This window comes from Scyliorhinus torazame, chromosome 3 (genome assembly GCF_047496885.1).
Source record: "Scyliorhinus torazame isolate Kashiwa2021f chromosome 3, sScyTor2.1, whole genome shotgun sequence".
In the NCBI taxonomy this organism is placed as follows: Eukaryota; Metazoa; Chordata; class Chondrichthyes; order Carcharhiniformes; family Scyliorhinidae; genus Scyliorhinus; species Scyliorhinus torazame.
In genome coordinates, this window is record NC_092709.1 from 302,592,496 (window position 1) to 302,612,838 (window position 20,343).

The following is a 20,343-nucleotide window of genomic DNA, read 5'->3' on the forward strand; positions in this document are numbered from 1 at the left end:
GAACTCAAGCCTTTTGAACAGTTTAATGTTACCTTTCTGAGCTACACACCAGTTTGTTATTTTACCTTCCAACTGGACAACCACAAAGAAGCCAGCTCTGTCCTGGCAGGGCAGCCAGCCCATCTAACCTAACTCTGGAAAATTTTGTATAGTTGTCAACAGAACCAAATCAATTTATACGTGCCTAGTTCATCTTACGACATTACCACCTAAAGACGTATCTTCCAGCACCAGTCAGGTAAACTCAACACTTGCATAAAATAATTTCTCATTGGACTCTGACTTTGAGACTCTGGAACTCTAGTGAACTGATATTCAATTTTTCTGTGGTCCTTGTACTGTAACCCTCCTTTTCTCTATCTCGCCCACCGTTACTGTGTCAGTTGTGGACACTCATTTCGTAGACTTTGAATGTGTGAAATAAACTAACCTTCTGAATGAATCCCAACTCAAGTTGCTGTCTGGATAATTAGTAAAATGGGATCTCACAGAAATTGAAGGGTCAGGGAAAAACACTTCACTGCCTTTACTTTAAAATAAATTAATTCAAAACACCTGTTTGTGGACAGGTGGCGAGAGTAAAATGCTATTTGAAGTGTTCCTCTCCTATCTGTCACCTGGGTGTGAACAATCTTGTGGTTCAAAAGTTTGTGGAACTCCGGTGTATAGAACTAAATTTCATTTTAAAATTATAAATTTTGGGCGTGATTCAGTGGCATCGTTCCACTTAAGCAAGAGAGCGACAAGGCCGGTGAATAATGGGAGAAGTCAAAAACGAGAATTACACCCCAAATTCAGTGCCAAACTATCTACAATGCAACTGGCCCGCCACATAGCCAAAATCGGGATTAAGCCCCGTTTCCATACAATTAACAGAAGCCACCCATATCCAACGGCGTCCCGTGATCCAGTGGCCACCCTGGCAAGTGGTTATGCTTGCACCAATTAGTACTGTTGCTCTCTTTGGTGTTGTCTCTTAATTTGGCTCTGTTTAATTACGTTTGCTCAAGAGTCGCCAGGTATCTTTTGACACCGCCACAAGGTTCAGAACCGAATACTGATCACAGACTCGATACACCAGTTAGTAAGTTCAAAAGCAATGCTCATTTACTTACACACAGTCAAATCTACTCATGCATAATATCTACAAACTTGTTTGAGTCTCCTCTGGCGCTGGGGTGTCTGCCTTGACATTGTTTATCTAAATGTTTCCCTTTTGTCCCCGGAGATGGCTCATTAGTATGTAGATGGCTTAGCAGTTTCTGTCCTGTCTGAGAGCTAAGGCTCTAATCAACAGACAGACCTTGCACCTGCTTGTTTCTCAGTATTGTCCAATTTTCCCTGCATTCTTTGCAAGTGTCCATTTTGTAATCGGGACGTGGCCATCCCAGATGGCTACACGCCCTCCTTGTGATCCTCAACGCAAAGCGTGAAGGATCACATTACTACGTCGTCGTCATCCTCTGACCAATGGGGCACCCATACTTAGGGCTCTCCACTGTCCTATCCTATGCAACACAATTTTACCCAAACCATTTTAAATACATTCATCATCATAAAACTCTATGGGGCGCTATGACATTAATACATGCATTACAGAAAAATAAAAAAAAACTGGAACCTCTAACTATTCTCAATAAACTATCCTCATTCAAACAATCCAAAAATAATCTATACATCTTAACCTGCACAAAGTAGCAGCACACAAATTTCTCTGGCCTGGCAGTCAGACACCGAGGTTTACATCTCTTTATTCCACAGACTACATAAAGAAAAATGGATGCACTTTAATCCATCCCAATGGGTTCGGGGGTCTGGTGAAATCCGAAAATGGGGGACCTAAACCTGTATACTTGGGTGCGAGAGCGATCTGCTCTCTTTCGCCATTTCCTAACTCTAAATGTTTGCACGACACTGCAAAGTATCGCCAGCACTAAGAGTGCTCCGACTACATATGAATGTGAGTACCAGGTGATAAACATCACACCAGGTCGGGGTATTGCTAGCTGTTGCGGGGCTAGTTATCTCGGGGTTCCGTGTATTGCAGGGGTGAGAATCATTTACGGTTTGTGTGGTAGGGGTCAGGGGGGTAGCGTCCGCGTGCAACTGAAGGGATCCATGTGAACACGAAGGCTGTTTTCATCTTTGTCGGTCTGCTTCTTTGTCTTCCTCTGGCGTTCCTGAGGTTCCGGAGTTCTGTGAACACAACATAATTTCTGTTATCTTGCTTAAGATCTCGTATGCCTGTCTGTCTGTCCTTTGTTGCCAATTTCCCTTTATAATTGGTCACCATCTGCGACTCCCTCATTTTAAAAAAAACCCAAATATTTGGACAAGACATCCGAGAAAAATACTGCCATACTGCGAGCCGTCTCACAGCCTGTGTGATTTACCATCCCAGTGTTTTGAGGATGTAAATAGCATACGGAAGCAACCTAAGGGTTGCCAAAACCAAACAAAAGAATTTTGAACGTAACAAGCCAAAATGGGGGGCGTATGGGCCGCGGTGGGTAAGAAATGGGTGGAATCTCCGGGTAGGACAGTGATCAATGCCATATGTGCTCTACCCAAGCGTAGTTGACCAGAGGGGGGTCCTCAGGCAGGGTGGGGACCAATGCCGTTTCTCCACTGCCTGAGCAACCGGCAAGAACGGTAAGAGTTTGGTCGTCGTGGGGGCTTCCTCTCGAATCAGGAGAGTAGCTATGAGTCGTGTTCTGTCGACAAACTAGTTCCTCTGAACGGTTGTCTGGCGACAAACTTGTACCTTTAAATTGGTTTCTGTTGACAAACAAGTGCCTCTGAACTATTGGGGGTGGGGACAACTTGTTCCTTTAACAGGCATTGGGCGTCAAAGGAGTGGTGCGTGGGGCCGTGAAAACTTTCGAGTTTATGAACAACACTTAACACTAACGAACATACAACGAAAATGGTGCAGGTTCCATCAGAAAGGACACCGTATCTCTCCAGCGGTTCTTTTTTTCCATCATCTGGACACCTCACTGCTCAATAGCGAACAGGGTCGCAAAGGGTTTCGTCATCTTCTCCCGGCTGCCAAACTCTTGACTGTAGTAACCATGCTAATGGTGCTTGGGGCAGAATTGGGGTCCATCTCATCATTCCGGATGAGCCTGAACGAATTGTCTCAGTGCCAGAATCATGTGTCGAGGTTGGAGCTACTATGCTTCAATCCGTAATTGTCGGGCGGTGGGTCTGGGTCAGGGGCTTTGATATATGTAATCTCAAAGGGGTCAGTGGAATCATGCTCGGATTCGCTGGGAGTGGGGCCTGGTACAGGGGTATAATCGTAACATGGTGTGCTGTGGCTATCGTCATCGTGATCGCTTTCACTGTCGCTGCTGGTTGAAGGAAGGGAGAGGCGGAGTCGTGCCTCTGGGGGTGGAGTTGAAGTCGTGTCTGAGGGTGGGCTGGAGTGGTTGGGGGAGGGTAGGAATACGTCATCTGTGGGCGGGGCGTGATCGTCTGCTGCTGCGAGCAGGATGTGGTGTGTGTGGTTATTTTGCGAGCCATAAGACTTGAGCTGGTTTATATGAAACCACGCAGACTTACCATTGAGATATGTTATTTTGTATACTGAGGGGCTGACTTTGTCGGAAATGGAGTACGGTCCGGAAAATTTTGGGGAAAGGAATGATCTGGGGTTGTAAAGGGAAAGTATAACTTGTTGCGCTACTGTAAACTCAGTGGGGTATACTGTTTTGTCGAAACAGGCCTTGCTCTGTTTCTTCCTGGTTCCAAGTCTCACAGCTGCTGCGAGTTGGGCTGCCTTTATGTTCTCTAACAATTGTTTAACCGCATTTTCATGCGTGAGGGCTGTAACTGCGGGGCTGGCCGAATTCAGTCCTAATAAATACTCAGTGCCTTTCATGGGGCGTCCGGTCACGAGGATGTGGGGGGTGTATCCTGTGGACATGGATACTGTGTTTCTTATAAACATTAAAGCAAATGGGAGACGTGAATCCCAGGTGCTGTTATTCTGCTGAACCATTTTCCTGAGGGTGGCTTTTAATGTCCTATTCATCCACTCTACAATACCACGTGACTGGGGCTGGTATGCAATGTGAAACTTTTGTCGAATGCCGAAAATCGTGAGGACGTATTTCATTACACATCCTGTGAAATGGGAGCCTTGATCGGACTCTATACTGCGGGGGAGGCCCCAGCTTGTAAAGATGTGATGTGTTAATATTTTAGCCGTTGTCTTGGCAGTATTAGTTCGCGATGGAAATGCTTCCACCCATTTTGTGAAGGTGTCTGTGACCACCAACACATACTTATAACCATTTCTGCACGGGGGTAGGAGTCCTATATAATCTATCTGGAGATTTGTCCAGGGTCCATTAACGGGGCGGGTATGACTAAGTTGAGCCTTTTTCGCATATCTGTCCAGATTGTTCTGGGCACAGATCAAGCAATTCTCTATGTAGTGCGTTACATCGGTTTTTAAATCAGGCCACCAACAGAGCGGTCTGAGGTGGGCTAGGGTGGGTTCAATTCCTTGGTGTCCGTGATTGTCATGGAACTGACAAATGATCTGGTTCCTGTCCTGGCTGGGAACTATATAAATCACACCGTCATGTGTGGTTATTGCATTCTTGTATTTATCATACGGGGCTGGGAAAGTACCCTTTAAAACTTCCCTGAGTTTCTCGTCCTCTTTCTGTGCCTTCGCTAGATCCTGAATATTGGTCTGTGAGACCTGAACTGCGCGTACTGGGGTGCTTTCGGGGCGGTTCCAAAAATAACCATGCCTAGAGCCTGCCTTCGCTAGGGCGCCTGCTTTAACGTTACCAGGGGGGGAAGAACGGTGATGACTGTGAACCTTAATTATTCCGTATTTTCTATCCTTCGCTGTCTCTAAGATATGGCGGAGTAATGGGGCTGAGGGTAGGGGTTTACCGTCTGCGGAAACAAATCCTCTTGTTTCCCAGAGTGGTAGGAACTCTGTGTCAAACTATTACAGACATACAAGCTGTCCGAATAGATGTCTGCTGGGGTCGGGAACGAGTCGGGGTGGTCTACAATGTATGCAATCACTGCCAGATCTGCTGCATGCGAGCCTAAGTGTCCTGGCAACTTTAATGAAATTTCATCTAGGGCGCGTCCCTGCGCGTCCTCTACGTAAATACCGCAACTGATAATTCTCTCTCCATTTAACACTGTGGAGGAGCCATCCACATAAATCTTCAGGGGTGCGCACGTGTCTGTGGGCTGGGGTCTCTGGGGTGTACTACCTGTTTTCCTGGGAGGTGTTTTGGGAATAAATGGGCCTGTGTTCTGTTTCGTGGTGATGATCTCACATTCATGAGGGGTGCCTGCATACTGCAAATTATCTTGGTTCTTTTTACTGTGATGTCCCGTCCCTGTAAAAGGGTCCAACGGGCTGCGCGGATTTGGCTGACTGTGCCACCTTTAAGTCGGCCGTCTAACAATAGCTGTGTCGGGGTGTGTTCTGTGAGGATGGTGATGGGGTTGAGTCCTGTAATGTAGGCGAAGTATTGTTCTGCCCTAAAAACTGCGAGCAGGTGCTTTTCACAGGCAAAAAATCCTTGCTCTACGGGGTCTAACACGCGTGAGGCGTATGCTACGGGGCGTAATTGGTCATGGCGTTCCTGGAGGAGTACCGCCGAAAGGGTTCGGTCGGTGCTTGCAACTTCGATTGCGTATGGGGAAAGTGGATCTGGGACCTGTAGTGCGGGGGCTGTGCTGAGTGCTCTTTTTAAAGCGTGCACGGCATCTGTATGCTGTGGAAGTCATTCCCAAGGTGCCTGTTTCTTGAGAAGTTCGGAAAGGGACGCTGCTTTAGTGGCGAAACCGTCAATATGGTTTCGGCAGTAGCGAACCAGTCCTAGAAATGACTGGAGGGCTGAGACATTGTGGGGAAGGGGCAATTTGACGATCGAGTCAATTCTCTTTTGCTCGATCTCGCGTTTACCATGAGTGATCACTGTTCCCAAGTAAATCACTTTCTCTTTCAAAATCTGGGCCTTCTTGGGGTTGACTTTACATACAATTTCTTTTAGGAGTGCTAGGAGCGAAATGTGCGCTCCCTTTGTGTCTGTCTGTAGTAACGTCTACATACTGGACCAGATAATTGGGGCGTGAAAAATTTGCTAATTCATTTGCCAGCTGTCGGTGGAACATGGAGGGGAAGTTGTGGAAGCCTTGTGGAAGGCACGTCCACGTGTACTGTTGCCCTAGAAATGTAAAGGCGAATTTGTACTGGCATGCTTTAGCCGATGGAATGGACCAAAAGCCGTTACTAATGTCCAAAACCGGAAAAAAGTTTGACTGGAGTCCCTGTTTGAGCATGGTCTCGGGACTCGTGGCTACGGTGTGGGCTGCTGCTGGGGTTACTTTGTTCAGTTCCCGGTAATCAATGGTCAGTCGCCATGATCCATCCGGTTTCCTGACGGGCCAAATTGGTGCGTTGTTTGTGGAGGCTACTGATCTGAGTACGCCTTGATCCAACAAACTCTCTATTACTTTGGAGATTTCTCCCTCTGCTTCCTGGGGAAGTCCGTCCTGCTTCTGGGGTTTGGGGTCAGGACCTGTAATGTTCACAATGCCAGTCAATTTGCCACAGTCGTGCTTGTGCTGTGCAAATGCTGCTTTATGTTCCTGCAGGACTGCCCGAACCTGTTTGTCTGCACTAATGATTCGAGGGTCGAACCAGAAGTCACCTACTGAGCTAATCCTGTTTACATACTCTCCTACTGTGAGCGTGGTGGGGGCTCGTGCTGCCTTTGCCATTTTCCAAACACACTTGTTAACTGGGTCAAAAGAAAGGTTATGGGAGCTCATGAAATCGATCCCACGGATATGTTCTGCTGTCTGGGGCAGATCAACCAAAACTACGGGGTGCGTAGTCATGATGTTCCCTATTTGTATTGCTACAGGGATTGTGATGTGCCCCTGTTGTAAATGGCCTGTAAAATCGCTGAGTGTGATGGTGTCTGTTGTGGGCCACGTGTCTCGCTGAAACATCGTGGAGGAATTGAGTGTGGTACGGGACCCTCCTGTGTCCCAAAGAAATTCTACGTGTTGTCCCCGAACTTTGCCTGCCACTACCGTTCTACCGGACCTGCTGAGATTTTCCAGCATTTTCTCTTTGGTTTCAGATTCCAGCATCCGCAGTAATTTGCTTTTATAGAAGAGTGAAGGGGTTCTCATAGAAACAAAATTCTAACAGGATTGGCAGGATAGATTCAGAATAAATGTTCCCAATGTTGGGAGAGTCAAGAACTAGGGGTCATAGTTTGAGGATAAGGGACAAACCTTTTGGGACTGAGGTGATGAGAAATTACTTCACCCAGAGAGTGGTGAATCTGTGGAACTCACTACCACAAAAAGTAGTTGAGGCAAAAACATCTGTGTAATTTCAAGAAGGAATTAGCTCTTTGGACTAAAGGGATCAAGGGCTAAGGGGGGGAAGGCGGGGTCAGGGTATTGCACTTGATGATCAGCCATGATAATGAATGGTGGAGCAGGCTCGAGGGCTGAATGGCCTCCTCCTGCTTCTATTTTCTATTATGCTTCTATGTATGTGTTCACTTCTTGCTGTCAAACCTCAGGTGAACGTCTTTGGCTATCTTGTACTATCCAACACAAATTTCTATGCCTGCTTTTAAAATGTATATTAAAAAAAACAAAGATAGTAATTAACAATGTGAGGCAAACCTCTAGAATCACAAAACACCAGAATTGCGTTGTGTGCAGCTTCTTAGTTGTCTTTAAAAATTACTAGGGTTTTATTGGCCTGTAACATGAAAAAAAATGAACTCAACAGATTGACTTGAAAAGTTCCCTGGCCAAATAACCTGACTAAACTACAAATGAACTGAAATTCAGTTACTCTACGAGCTCCTCCTTATCAGAAGTGCAATATCATTTCTTGCAAAACAACTTGAGAAAATGCTAGAAATCTCATCTGGTCTGGCAACATCTGTAGAAGAAATACAGGTTTCAGGGAAACATTAACTCACAGTAAGTCACCTACTTACTGTTAGCAATACCACAGCAGATCTGCTGCATACAGTTTTATACAATAACACTGTAGATATTTAAAAGACTGAAATATAAAATAACATTTTTGGATGGATTTCCAGTTCATTTAGGTTTATAGATAACCAAGTGAAGATTCATTTAACATAATAATAATCTTTATAGGCTTACGTTAACACCGCAAAGGAAGTTACTGTGAAAATCCTCTAGTTGCCACACTCTGGTGCCTGTTCGGGTAAACTGAAGGAGAATTCAGAATGTCCAATTCACCTAACAAGCACGTCTTTCAGGATTTGTGGGAGAAAACCCACGCAGACACGGGGAGAACGTGCAGGCTCTGCACAGACAGTGACCCAAGCCGGGAATCAAACCTGGGTCCCTGGGACTGTGAAGCAACAGTGCGAACCACTGTGCTAGCATGCCGCCCATCGCATTGTGCACAGGTCACCCAGACAGGATACTGAAATGTGATACATTTTAGTGACAAGAGTTCTATGATAGTGCTGAGATCAAAAAAGGAATTAGAATCTGTAATTGTGTTTTTTCAGTTTTTGAAATAAAGTTAGGACATTTGAACTTTCTCGGCAGCAAAAATATTTATTTCCCTGTCCCACAGACCATTCACAGGTGTTTCTGTAACTTATCAAAAATATTTTAAAATCCACACACTTAAGAAAAGTATCTTGAATTAAAGGTAACAAACTAAAAGAAAATGCTGAGCAGATTTAGGGTCCATTGACTCTCAATCAGGCAAATAGTGGCTCGTGAATAGCGTTAACCTTGTAACACAGGATGTCAAACCAGAATATTTCAAGCAGCCATGACTGATGAATGGATGAGAGGACCAACAAATCACAGTTCTCAGGTAATGCCTGAATTGCTTTAGGTTTTTACAGATTAATTTCAACTCAAAACTGGCACAAAACACATAAGCTCCTTTTGCTGTTCTTTTGTATATTTTTTAAAGGTTATTTTCTCTCCTTGCTGTGTCTGTGTATACTGTTGTATGCTTTCCATCAGGGACAGAGCCAACATTTATGTCACCTTTGATCTGCATTGTTACGGTTGTTCTTGGAGACCCTTATCTGAACATGTCTCCATTTTAGTCTTAAGACTTCGACAGTAGAAAGTCTGGAAACGTTTCTCTTGTTGAATTCAACATTGCAAAATCTTGCAGACATTTGGCAATTAAATGCAAATACATTCTTAAAAAGAGAACAGTTTCACTTTAAAAATCTCACAGGATCTTTGTCAGTCTGGAAGAGACAGTTGTTTGCTGTAGTTCCGTTTTTTTTTTGCAGACTCCAATTCATACCGACTCATATTCATGCTGCCAGGCAGTGTATTTCTGACAAAGCTTCTTAGCAGATGGTTTGGTGTGAATTATCACATCAAGGACATCATTCGTGGTGACCGTTTCCAGATGAAAAATGGGTAGACTGTTTTTTCCTGAATATAGAAATGAAAATTGTATGCACTTGAGCTGGTATGTAGCACTGGAGCAGGTGAAAAACATAGCTGGGCTGTACGAGATACACTGATTAGACCTGCACTTGCTTGGAGAAAAACTGAGATGTCATCGAGTCTGCACCGGCCCTCTGAAGGAGCACACTACCCAGGCCCAATCCAAACCGCCACCCTATCCCTTTAATCCCACCTAGGGGCAATTTGGGCTATCCACCTAACCTGCACATCTTTGGACTGTGGGAGGAAACCAGAGCACCCGGAGGAAACCTACGCAGACACGAGGAGAAAGTGCAAACTCCACACGGACAGTCACTCAAGGTCGAAATCGAACCTGGGGCCCTGGTGCTGGGAGGCAGCTGTGCTAACCATCGTGCCACCCCACGGTGGAGTTTGCACATTCTCCCCATGTCTAAGTGGATCTTGCCCCTACAACCCAAAGATGTGTAGATGGATTGGCCACGCTAAATTGCTCCTTAATTAGAAAAAAAAAGAATTGGGCACTTTAAAATTTACCAGATTGGTCTTCTCCAATGCAGCCAGTATGTTTCTCTGACCACCACGCCCCCAGAGGCCCAAATCTCAAATTGCAGCTCACCAATTTGAGGTCCGAGTCCCAATTCTCTTGGCATAGTTAGCCAAACAAACATCAGACTTAAAGGGTGGAATTTAATGGTCTGGGCAGGGCCTGTCCACCAGCTGTAAAATTGGTGGTAACCCCATCTTGGCCATTTTCAGGTGGGTCAATGGGATTAAGTCCTAATTGACACCTTAAAATCTCAATTGTTGTTCTTGCAGGCGAGAAAGTCGTTCTCGAGTTACAACTGAAGGAAGGCAGCAAGGTGATGGTATCTCCATCTCGTACTTTCCTGCCAGATCGTGCCAGGGAAGGGTGGAGGAGGTGGTCACAAAATTCACCCGTAATAGATCTATCTCGTAAATCATATGTTTTAAAAAAGGGGTCCAGCAATACAAATTAAAGGTATTAAATAACGCCAATCAGGAACCACTGATTTTGTTTTGTGCACATAATTAAATTAAAATTTGAATCAAGTTACTGATTATTTTTGTGGAGCTAACTTTTCTTCAGTCTACCTGTTTGGTGATTTTCTAGTGCATCAAAAATCTTTCTCACAGGCCGCATAGCTGCCTCTTTGCAAACCAACTTGATGTCAGATCCAGAATAGCCTTCAGTTTTCTGTTGGAAAAAGTACAGAATGGAATGATTCTAGGAATCTGGGTGCATTTTGGTCAAATCCAAACTGATGCCTCTTGAGCTCCTCACACAAAAATGTCATATAGAGTAAATGTTTTCCCTATTTTTATCTGAATGGACAGCACCTTGACCTAAAGACACCAGGAGGGTAGGTTAAAAATCAAAACTACATGAAAGCAGTATTGGCAAAATAAAGAAGATACAGGACGGGATCTACTGAGCAACCCGCCGCGTGTTTTGAGATGGTGGAGGCGGCCAGCCAGCCGGATTTCTGGTCCTGCCATTGTCAATGGGATTTCCCGTTGAATGCACCCCTCGACACCGGGAAATCCGAGGCGGGGGTGCGCCAGCGGTGGGTTGTCAGCGTGAACAGCCGGTAAATTCCAGCCATAGTTTGAACAAAGAGGGGAAGTACTTGGGGCTGGATTCTCCCATCCGTTTTACGACGGCGTGAACGGGCCGCTGCCAGGAGTAGTTCTGGCCCCTACAGGGGGCCAGCACGCCGCTGGAGCGGTTTGCGCTGCTCCAGCTGCCGATCCCGGCGCGAACTGTGCGCCGCAGGATCCGCGCATGCGCAGTGACGCCGGCGCCAACGCGCGCATGCGCAGTGGCCTCCTTCAACGCGCCAGCTCCGACACAACATGGCGCAGGGCTACAGGGGCCGGCGCGTAGGAAAGGAGGCCCCCAGCCAGAGAGGCCGGCCCGCTGATCGGTGGGCCCCGATCGCAGGCCAGGCCACATCGGAAGCCCCCGCCCCGGCGTCGGACCCCCTCTCCCCCTCCCCCCCACAGGCTGCCACCCGACCCTTCAACGCCAAGGTCCCGCCGGCTCAGAGCAGGTTAGAACGGCCTCGGCGGGACTCGGTTCTTTTCTTACGGCCGCTTGGCCCATCTGGGCCTGAGAATCGGCGGGCCGGCCACGTAGAGCGGCCTGCGACCGGGGCTGCGCCAACCACGCGTCGAGGCGGCGTGGCCCGGTCACAGGGATTCCCCGGCCCAGCCCAGAGCTGGGAGAATCCCGCCCTTGGGAGTGTCAGCCTCCTTCATGTGCACACTTATTCATCTGCTGCATCCCTCTGCTGTGCATGCCAATATTTCCCTCCCATGTACATTCCTATCATTGCCTATTTTCTGCACACTGCTGCTTCTCATAGAACATAGAACAGTACAGGTCCACATTGTTGTGCCGACTATTTATCCTAATATAAGATCAACCTAACCTACACCCCTTCAATTTACTGCTGTCCATGTGCCTGTCCAAGAGTCGCTTAAATGTCCCTAATGACTCTGACTCCACCACCTCTGCTGGCAGTGCATTCCACGCACTCACCACTCTGTGTAAAGAACCTACCTCTGACATCTCCCCTATACCTTCTTCCAATCACCTTAAAATTATATCCCCTCGTGACAGCCATTTCTGCCCTGGGTAAAAGTCTCTGGCTTTCTCAGCTTCTGCTTGTTTCTGCATACCACACTCCTGCAACAACCTACCTACAGGCTCCTGCAACTGCTTGTGTCCACCGCTCCATCCAAGATTCACTCCCTCATCTGCCCTTTCCCCTGCAAATTTTCTCACCAGCTCATCTCCACACACCGTCTCACTTGCCTGCATTCAATTTGGCATTTTGCAGTTTTCCAGACTTAACAGCAGACTGCTGATCAGCTACTGTTGCCATTTACAGCTTCTCTAACTCCTCTTGTTTCTTTGCTTGTCCCGTTACTAGTTCCAGAACAAGATTTTCACCCATTCACCCTGGGATAGTTTTCAAACTTGGGTTCTAAAAGCTAAACAGCAGTAACTATAAACCACTCTATTGCTCAATCCCACCTTCTTTTCTTATCCTGCTACAGTATATATCAAGAATTTTAATATTAGGATCAACCAATATAAACATCATATCATCTTTCATTAGTAACTGAGGCAATAATTTTAATACACAATGCTGTGTCAATGCAATACTCACTTCTCCCAATAAACTATAGTCCAGTTCAGTCCGAAGCTCTACACCACCACTGTTACTCAGAGGAGGAAGCCAGTGCAGAATCATTGCCTGTCGTGCTTCTTTGGAAGGCAGATCCACTAAAATTCGTTTCTCCAGTCGCCGTAACATGGCATGGTCCAATTCCCTGCAAAGAATATATTTGTGTCATTGGCCCTGTTTACATCAAGGTTTACTGAAGTTTCAACTTTGTTGTCAATTGACCTTTTGACAAATTTTAACCAGTTTATTGGATCAGTCGATCCAATAACAAACTCTTGAATTGTCTGCAGGGTGTGTTCACCAGAAACCCATGAGTAACAGTGTAAATGGCAGTATAGACAGAACTCATGAATCAGAATTCATATATAATAACACTGGGGGAGGAGAGGGATGCTCATAAAACAGCCATTCGAAAATTTAATCCCATTAACTGCTTATAAAACTGACAATCATTAGTGGCACTTGGAGGTCAACCAAGCATTCATAATTAGATTCCAAAGCACAACTGTGACAACATAGCCTGTAGAGATGAATATATTAAAATCTTTTGAAGTAGCTGGACAGATGTCTGGACTGTGAATCAATGTAAAGATTGAAGCACATAAACCAAATGACAGGTCTCAAGCTAGTTCAATGCAGAAAAGCACTTATCAAGCATCTGAACACTTTCACAATGCTGGTTGCTGACCTTTTTAAGAACAAAGCTCGATCACAATCACTGCATTAAAAACACTCTTAAATGATCAAACAGCATTGAATTATGACGTGAAACTGGCAACAACTTTTAAACTTACCTGATCATAGGTTTCTTACCCTAAAACAGGCATTTCCCATGGTTCACAGACCCTCTGACCTGAGGTGGTTCTCAGGCTTCAGAAACCCACACGCTTCATTGAAAATTTCAAACTCCAGGAAGTACAAAATTGAGGTTGGCAACAACATGGAAGCCCCAAGTTCCATTTTTGTGGGAGTCGAGACGCGATATGCCATATTTCCTACACCAGTCAAAATGGCGACTGATGAAAATCAAATAGTAATTTTAACCCCTACCCCCACCCGTTCCACCTCACATGGGCTTACCCCACGTCAGGATGTTAAAATCCAGACTGTGGATTTGAAGTTTCACTTAGAGCTCAGAAGGATTTAGGGTTAAGTCTGAGTGAGCAGTCAAGTAGGAAGATGTAATGACTACTTGAGGGACAACCAGCTGAATTTTCCCAATTCCTTGCAGGTGGTTAGCCCTTGGCTTGCTGGGACATTTCAGGTCCAGGACGTGAGAAGCATCCTGCAGTTCCAATAATAACGATAATCTTTATTGTCACAAGTAGGCTTACATTAACACTGTAATGATGTTACTGTGAAAGGCCCCTAGTCACCACATTCCGGCGCCTGTTCGGGTATACAGAGGGAGAATTCAGAATGTTCAAATTACCTAACAGCATGTCTTACGGGACTTGTGGGAGGAACCCGGAGCACCTGGAGGAAACCTTCCCAGACACGGGGAGAATATGCAGACTCCGCACAGACAGTGACCCAAGCCAGGAATCGAACCTGGGACCCGGGAGCTGTGAAGCAACAGTGCTAACCACTGTGCTACCATGCTGCACAAGGCACAGGCAAATGCGTATTTAGTAGAACTGCAGTGCCCTAGCCATGCCTCAAAATATCAGATTGCTAATCAGCTCCGTGCTCTATCCTGGGCCTCCTCCCCTCAGAACTGCACTCTGACCTGGGCCTCCTCCCCTCAGAATCGCCCTCTGACCTGGGCCTCCTCCCCTCAGAATTGGACTCTGACCTGGGCCTCTTCCCCTCAGAATTGGACTCTGACCTGGGCCTCCTCCCCTCAGATTCGCACTCTGACCTGGGCCTCCTCCCCTCAGATCCACACTCTGACCTGGGCCTCCTCACCTCAGAATTGCCCTCTGACCTGGGCCTCCTCCCCTCAGAATTGGACTCGGACCTGGGCCTCCTCCCCTCAGATTCGCACTCTGACCTGGGCCTCCTCCCCTCAGATCCACACTCTGTCCTGGGCCTCCTCCCCTCAGAATCGCACTCTGACCTGGGCCTCCTCCCCTCAAATCCACACTCTGACCTGGGCCTCCACCCCTCAGAATCGTACTCTGACCTGGGCCTCCACCCCACAGCATCGCACTCTGAACTGGGCCTCCTCCCCTCATATTCGCACTCTGACCTGGGCCTCCTCCCCATAGAATCGCACTCTGAACTGGGCCTCCTCCCCATAGAATCGCACTCTGACCTGGGCCTCCTCCCCTCAGAAACACGCTATGTCCTGGACCTCCTGCACTCAGCTCCGCACTCTGACCTGGGTGACCTCCACTCAGCTTCCCACTCTGAGCTCTGCCTCCTCCTCTCAGCTCCATGCTCTGACCTGGGCCTCCCCCACTCAGCTCCGTGCTCGACCTGGGCCTCCTCCACTCAGTTCCATGCTCTGACCAGGGCCTCCTCCACTAGCTCCGCGCTCAGAGCTGGGCCTCCTTCAGTTCCATGCTCTGACCAGGGCCTCCTCCACTAGCTCCGCGCTCAGAGCTGGGCCTCCTTCACTAGCTCCATGTTCTGACCTGGGCCTCCTCCACTCAGTTCCATGCTCTGACCTGGGCCTCCTCCACCAGCTCCGTGCTCAACCTGGGCCTCCTCCACTCAGTTCCATGCTCTGACCTGGGCCTCCTCCACTAGCTCCGCGCTCAGAGCTGGGCCTCCTTCACTAGCTCCATGTTCTGACCTGGGCCTCCTCCACTCAACTCTGTGCTCTAACCTGGGCCTCCTCCACTCAGCTTCCCTCTCTGACCTCTGCCTCCTTCTTTCAGCTCCGTGCTCTTACCTGGGGCTCTTCCACTCAGCTCTGCGCTCTTACCTGGACCTCCTCCACTCAGCTCCGTGCTCTGACCTGTGCCTTCTACACTCAGCTCCGTGCTCTGACCTGTGCCTTCTACACTCAGCTCCGTGCTCTGACCTGGACCTCCTCCACTTAGCTCCACGCTCTGACCTGGGCCTCTTCCACTCAGCCCCGTGCTCTGACCTGGACCTCCTCCACTTAGCTCCGCGCTCTGCTCTGGGCCTCCTCTACTCAGCTCCACTCTCTGACCTGGGCCTCCTCCACTCAGTTCCATGCTCTGACATGGGCCTCCTCCACCAGCTCCGTGCTCGACCTGGGCCTCCTCCACTCAGTTCCATGCTCTGACCTGGGCCTCCTCCACTAGCTCCGCGCTCAGAGCTGGGCCTCCTTCACTAGCTCCATGTTCTGACCTGGGCCTCCTCCACTCAGTTCAATGCTCTGACCTGGGCCTCCTCCACCAGCTCCGTGCTCGACCTGGGCCTCCTCCACTCAGTTCCATGCTCTGACCTGGGCCTCCTCCACTAGCTCCGCGCTCAGAGCTGGGCCTCCTTCACTAGCTCCATGTTCTGACCTGGGCCTCCTTCACTCAGCTCTGTGCTCTAACCTGGGCCTCCTCCACTCAGCTTCCCTCCCTGACCTCTGCCTCCATCTTTCAGCTATGTGTTCTTACCTGGGCCTCTTCCACTCAGCTCCGCGCTCTTACCAGGACCTCCTCCACTCAGCTCCGTGCTCTGACCTGTGCCTTCTACACTCAGCTCTGTGCTCTGACCTGTGCTTTCTACACTCAGCTCCGTGCTCTGACCTGGACCTCCTCCACTTAGCTCCACGCTCTGACCTGGGCCTCCTCCACTCAGCCCCGTGCTCTGACCTGGACCTCCTCCACTTAGCTCCGCACTCTGCTCTGGGCCTCCTCCACTCAGCTCCACTCTCTGACCTGGGCCTCCTCCACTCAGCTCCATGTTCTGGCCTGGGCCTCCTCCACCAGCTCCGCATGCTGACCTGTGCCTCCTCCACTCAGTTCCATGCTCTGACCTGGACCTCCTCCACTAGCTCCGCACTCTCTCCTGGACCTCCTCCACTCAGCTCCATGCTCTAATTTGGGCCTCCTCCCCTCAGCCTGATGCTCTGGCCTAAGCCTTGTCTCGCATGCTTACCTATAATTTTAGTCTCTGAGCTAATTATTTGATCTGTTTTAAATCATTGGTAGATCAAGTTAAATATTTACCTATAAGATGAACCTCCGCATATTGGAGGGAAAAAGCAATTCCTCCTTTTCCCTCTGTGTTAAATGCTAACTTTTGCATTCTTATAATGCACTTTGATCTCATAATTTTGGCATAAGGGGTGATAGCATAGGCGGGAAGCTAGGTGTCCCTTGCACATATATGGAAACAAACTACAAACTTACAATGATGATACTACTAAGTAATAGTATATAAAACATGGAATAGGAGAACAGGAATAAGCCAGAGGTGGCAATGTGGGTACAAGAGGAGAAATCTGTAGAAGAGTAAAATAATAAATTAATTTCTCACCAAGGTAGGTTAGAAGCTGCCAAAACAAAGACAAGGTCATCAGAACGTGCCAAGCCATCCATCTGGACTAGGAGTTCAGTCTTCATCCGCCTGCTTCCTTCATGTTCTCCCCTTCAAAAAAAAATACTGAAATAGTTTCCTCCAAGAACTTCATTCATTCACTTGAAATGAAATGAAAATCGCTTATTGTCACAAGTATGCTTCAAATGAAGTTACTGTGAAAAGCCCCTCGTCGCCACATTCCGGCGCCTGTTCGGGGAGGCTGGTACGGGAATTGAACCGTGCTGCTGGCTTCCCTTGGTCTGCTTTCAAAGCCAGCGATTTAGCCCTGTGCTAAACCAGCCCCTTGGTTCCTGGTTAATTTGTTTAATTAAATTCTCTCCTACTGTTTGCCTGCTAATATTACAGGCTTAAGATCTATCTCTGCAATAAGCTATACAATAGTGAGGAAGTGCTCAGGGGGAGTTTCATCAGGGCTTTTCCTTCTGTGAAGCTGAGTAGAAAGGGTCTGGCCTCCCAGAGGCAGCATTGTTGCAAAAATGAATTGATGAGCCGAACCAATGGTGGAAAGAATTGAAGGTTCAGAGGAGTTTATTTAGGAATTGTGCTCATGGTTTGCTGAAGAAGGAACAGTTGCTGTGGAAAATCTAAGTTACGTGCAGTGCATACGATGCCGGCAGAATGTGTCAGGTCTATCAGTTAATAAATACATGCTGTTATGAAACTATACTTCCCTTGTTGACAGTGGAGGTCGAGAGCTTCAACCTCTGACAGATCTCGGATATTTTGCGCATGCGGGGATGGCTACACTTACGCAGTTCTGCTATTTTTACGTTTTGTGGGACAAGCACGCCTGATGAGGAAGAACAAATGGCGTAAAAAACCATGTCAGGTGACCGGAGTGCTGAGTGCCATTGCAGCGGACAGGGAGAGGTCCCAAAGGTAGAGGGGACAATGAGAGGTTTCAAAGGAGGAGGGGAAAGAGAGAAAACCCAAAAGAAGATTCCCAAATAGAAACAGGAAAAGGTCACAGATCAGTTAAAAAGAGAGGGGCAGAGAAACAGGCTCCAAAAAAGACTTTAAGTGAAGGGGACTCTGGCGAAGCCCTGAAAGTCTAAGAAGGCAGCAGAAGATTAGTGGCTCCGTGATACAGGTCGTTGGGGCAAAGCTAAACCTTTGGAGAAGTTGTGTTGTGTTCACGGCAGAGTTGGCGCTTGAATGCAGACTTTGGAATCCAGATGAACAGAATCTCCGGAGACAATATTGAAATCCTATGAGGTGTTGGGCTGCCTGTGGTGCTGCCCGAGTTGGAGGACTTTTGGTGAGGATTCCAAGATTAGATCTTCGAAGGTGAAGACTGGAATCTCTTGTGCGTGTTTCAGTGAGGTTGGTTGGCTCAGTGTTACTGATGTCTGGATGGGCTGTTGAGAAATCCATGGAGAAATCCGTGAACACAACACAACTTCTCCAAAGGTTTAGCTTTGCCCCAACGACCTGTATCACGGAGCCACTAATCGTCTGCTGCCTTCTTAGACTTTCAGGGCTTCTCCAGAGTCCCCTTCACTTAAAGTCTTTTTTGGAGCCTGTTTCTCTGCCCCTCTCTTTTTCTTCATCACATCTGTCACTTATTTTGTATAGTGTGGTGGGTTTGACCCAGTTGGTTTGTTACTTCACATGTACCTCATACTACCCTGCTTATTAAGAGTATAAGATAGATATTGTAAATTGTTTTATAATTCTGACTTTGTATAGTACCATTTATTCTTGTTTGTTCAAAACCAGTATAATTTTGTAACTTTATTCAATAGACAAATTTCTTAAATCTCAAACTTTGTTTACCTTAAACAAAACATTACTGGTCCCACTCTTAGCAAAAACATTAGGTCTGGTCAATGATCATAACAATACAAAAGAATCTGTGGAGAAGGGCAGCACAATGACACAGTGGTTAGCATTGCTACCTCACAGCACTGGGGACCTGGATTTGATTCCAGCCTTGGGAAACTGTCTGTGTGGAGTTTGCATGTTCTCCCCGTCTAGAGCATAGGTTTCCTCCCAAAGTCCAAAGGTGTGCAGGTTAGGTGGATTGGCCATGCTAAATTGCCCCTTAGTACCTAAAAAGGTGAGGTGGGGTTACTGGGATGGGGGATAGGGTGAGGGTGTTGGCTGAGGTAGGATGCTCTTTCAGAGGTCAGTGCAAACTCGATGGGCTAAATGGTCTCCTTCTGCACTGTAGGGATTCTATGAAATAACATGAAAGGCACATCGCAAGAATTACAGGCAACCAGTTTGCATTCCCATGCATATTCCATGTGGAAAATGAGATTGAGATCTCACATGGACTAATGAGTTGGGTCCTGGATTCAGACATTTTATTTAAAAGATGCAAATGTGATGACTGAGATAAATCAGAAACTTCATGATGATCCATTAATTGATAAGAATTAGGAATTAGGGGCTGATACTGCAAAATATTTCAGACAAATGCTCATGTTTTCTTCAGTCAGCTGGCCCAGATGGTGACAGCTACACTACTGAGTGCTGCCAACTAAGGATAATATAGTCAAAATGGAGGTTTTAATAGGGCGCAAGGCATTGCCATCCATCAACCAAATTTCAGTCAAAGCCATTGAGAGATTTTGCCCTGTATAATTTATTTTATAAAAATGTGGCAACCAGGGGCTTCTCACAGTAATTTTGTTGCAGTGTTAATATAAGCCTACTTGTGACTATAAAGATTATTATTATTATAAAGATATGAGACGGGATTATCCGATTGCCGACACCAAAAATCGCATTCATCGATCGGCCGGAAAAATCAATTTTTACGCTGGAATCAGGGGGCGGTACGTTATTGCCATACTCTGACCCCTCAAAAACAGTATATTCTAGGAGTATGCCGCACGCTATCGGGTCGGCTTCAGGACATCACCTGAGGCCCTCCCCAGAAGCTCCGCCCCAATGGGCCGCCTTCCCGATGATGTGGGGCGCATGTCCTCACGACTTTCGGGGACCTCGTGTGGCAGCTGCGGACTCTGTCCAGCGCCGCCACAGTCAGGGGAGGGGGGTGAACCATTCCGCTGGCAGGGTGTCTTCGCCGGGGGCTAGGGGGACTGGTGGGGGTTGGTCCAGGGGTGGGTTACAGGGGGGCAGATTTTGGTAGGCCGGGTCCGCGCATGGCCGGCGCCATGTTCCACGGCGCAGCTGCCGCAGGCCACCACCGTGCGCATGCGCAGCCACAGACACAGCCATTCTGTGGCCGTATCCGCAG

General features: G+C 47.5%; 1 protein-coding gene across 5 annotated transcripts in view; it reads right to left on the reverse strand.

Annotated features, from left to right (window-relative positions):
* Nucleotides 1-8,599: 8,599 nt before the first annotated feature.
* The window catches only part of katnal2 (katanin p60 subunit A-like 2), a 179,097-nt gene continuing 167,353 nt past the window's right edge, over nucleotides 8,600-20,343 (reverse strand). For 4 of the 5 annotated variants that reach the window (XM_072497461.1, XM_072497460.1, XM_072497458.1 and 1 more), the window contains 4 exons: nucleotides 17,073-17,183; nucleotides 12,666-12,828; nucleotides 10,582-10,684; nucleotides 8,600-9,471 (listed from right to left, as the gene is read on the reverse strand). In XM_072497461.1, the coding sequence (XP_072353562.1) occupies nucleotides 9,332-9,471; nucleotides 10,582-10,684; nucleotides 12,666-12,828; nucleotides 17,073-17,183 (517 nt within the window). In that variant the 3' untranslated portion in view covers nucleotides 8,600-9,331. The remainder of the gene's footprint in view (nucleotides 9,472-10,581; nucleotides 10,685-12,665; nucleotides 12,829-17,072; nucleotides 17,184-20,343) is intronic. The other variant, XM_072497462.1, reaches the window with a different exon arrangement.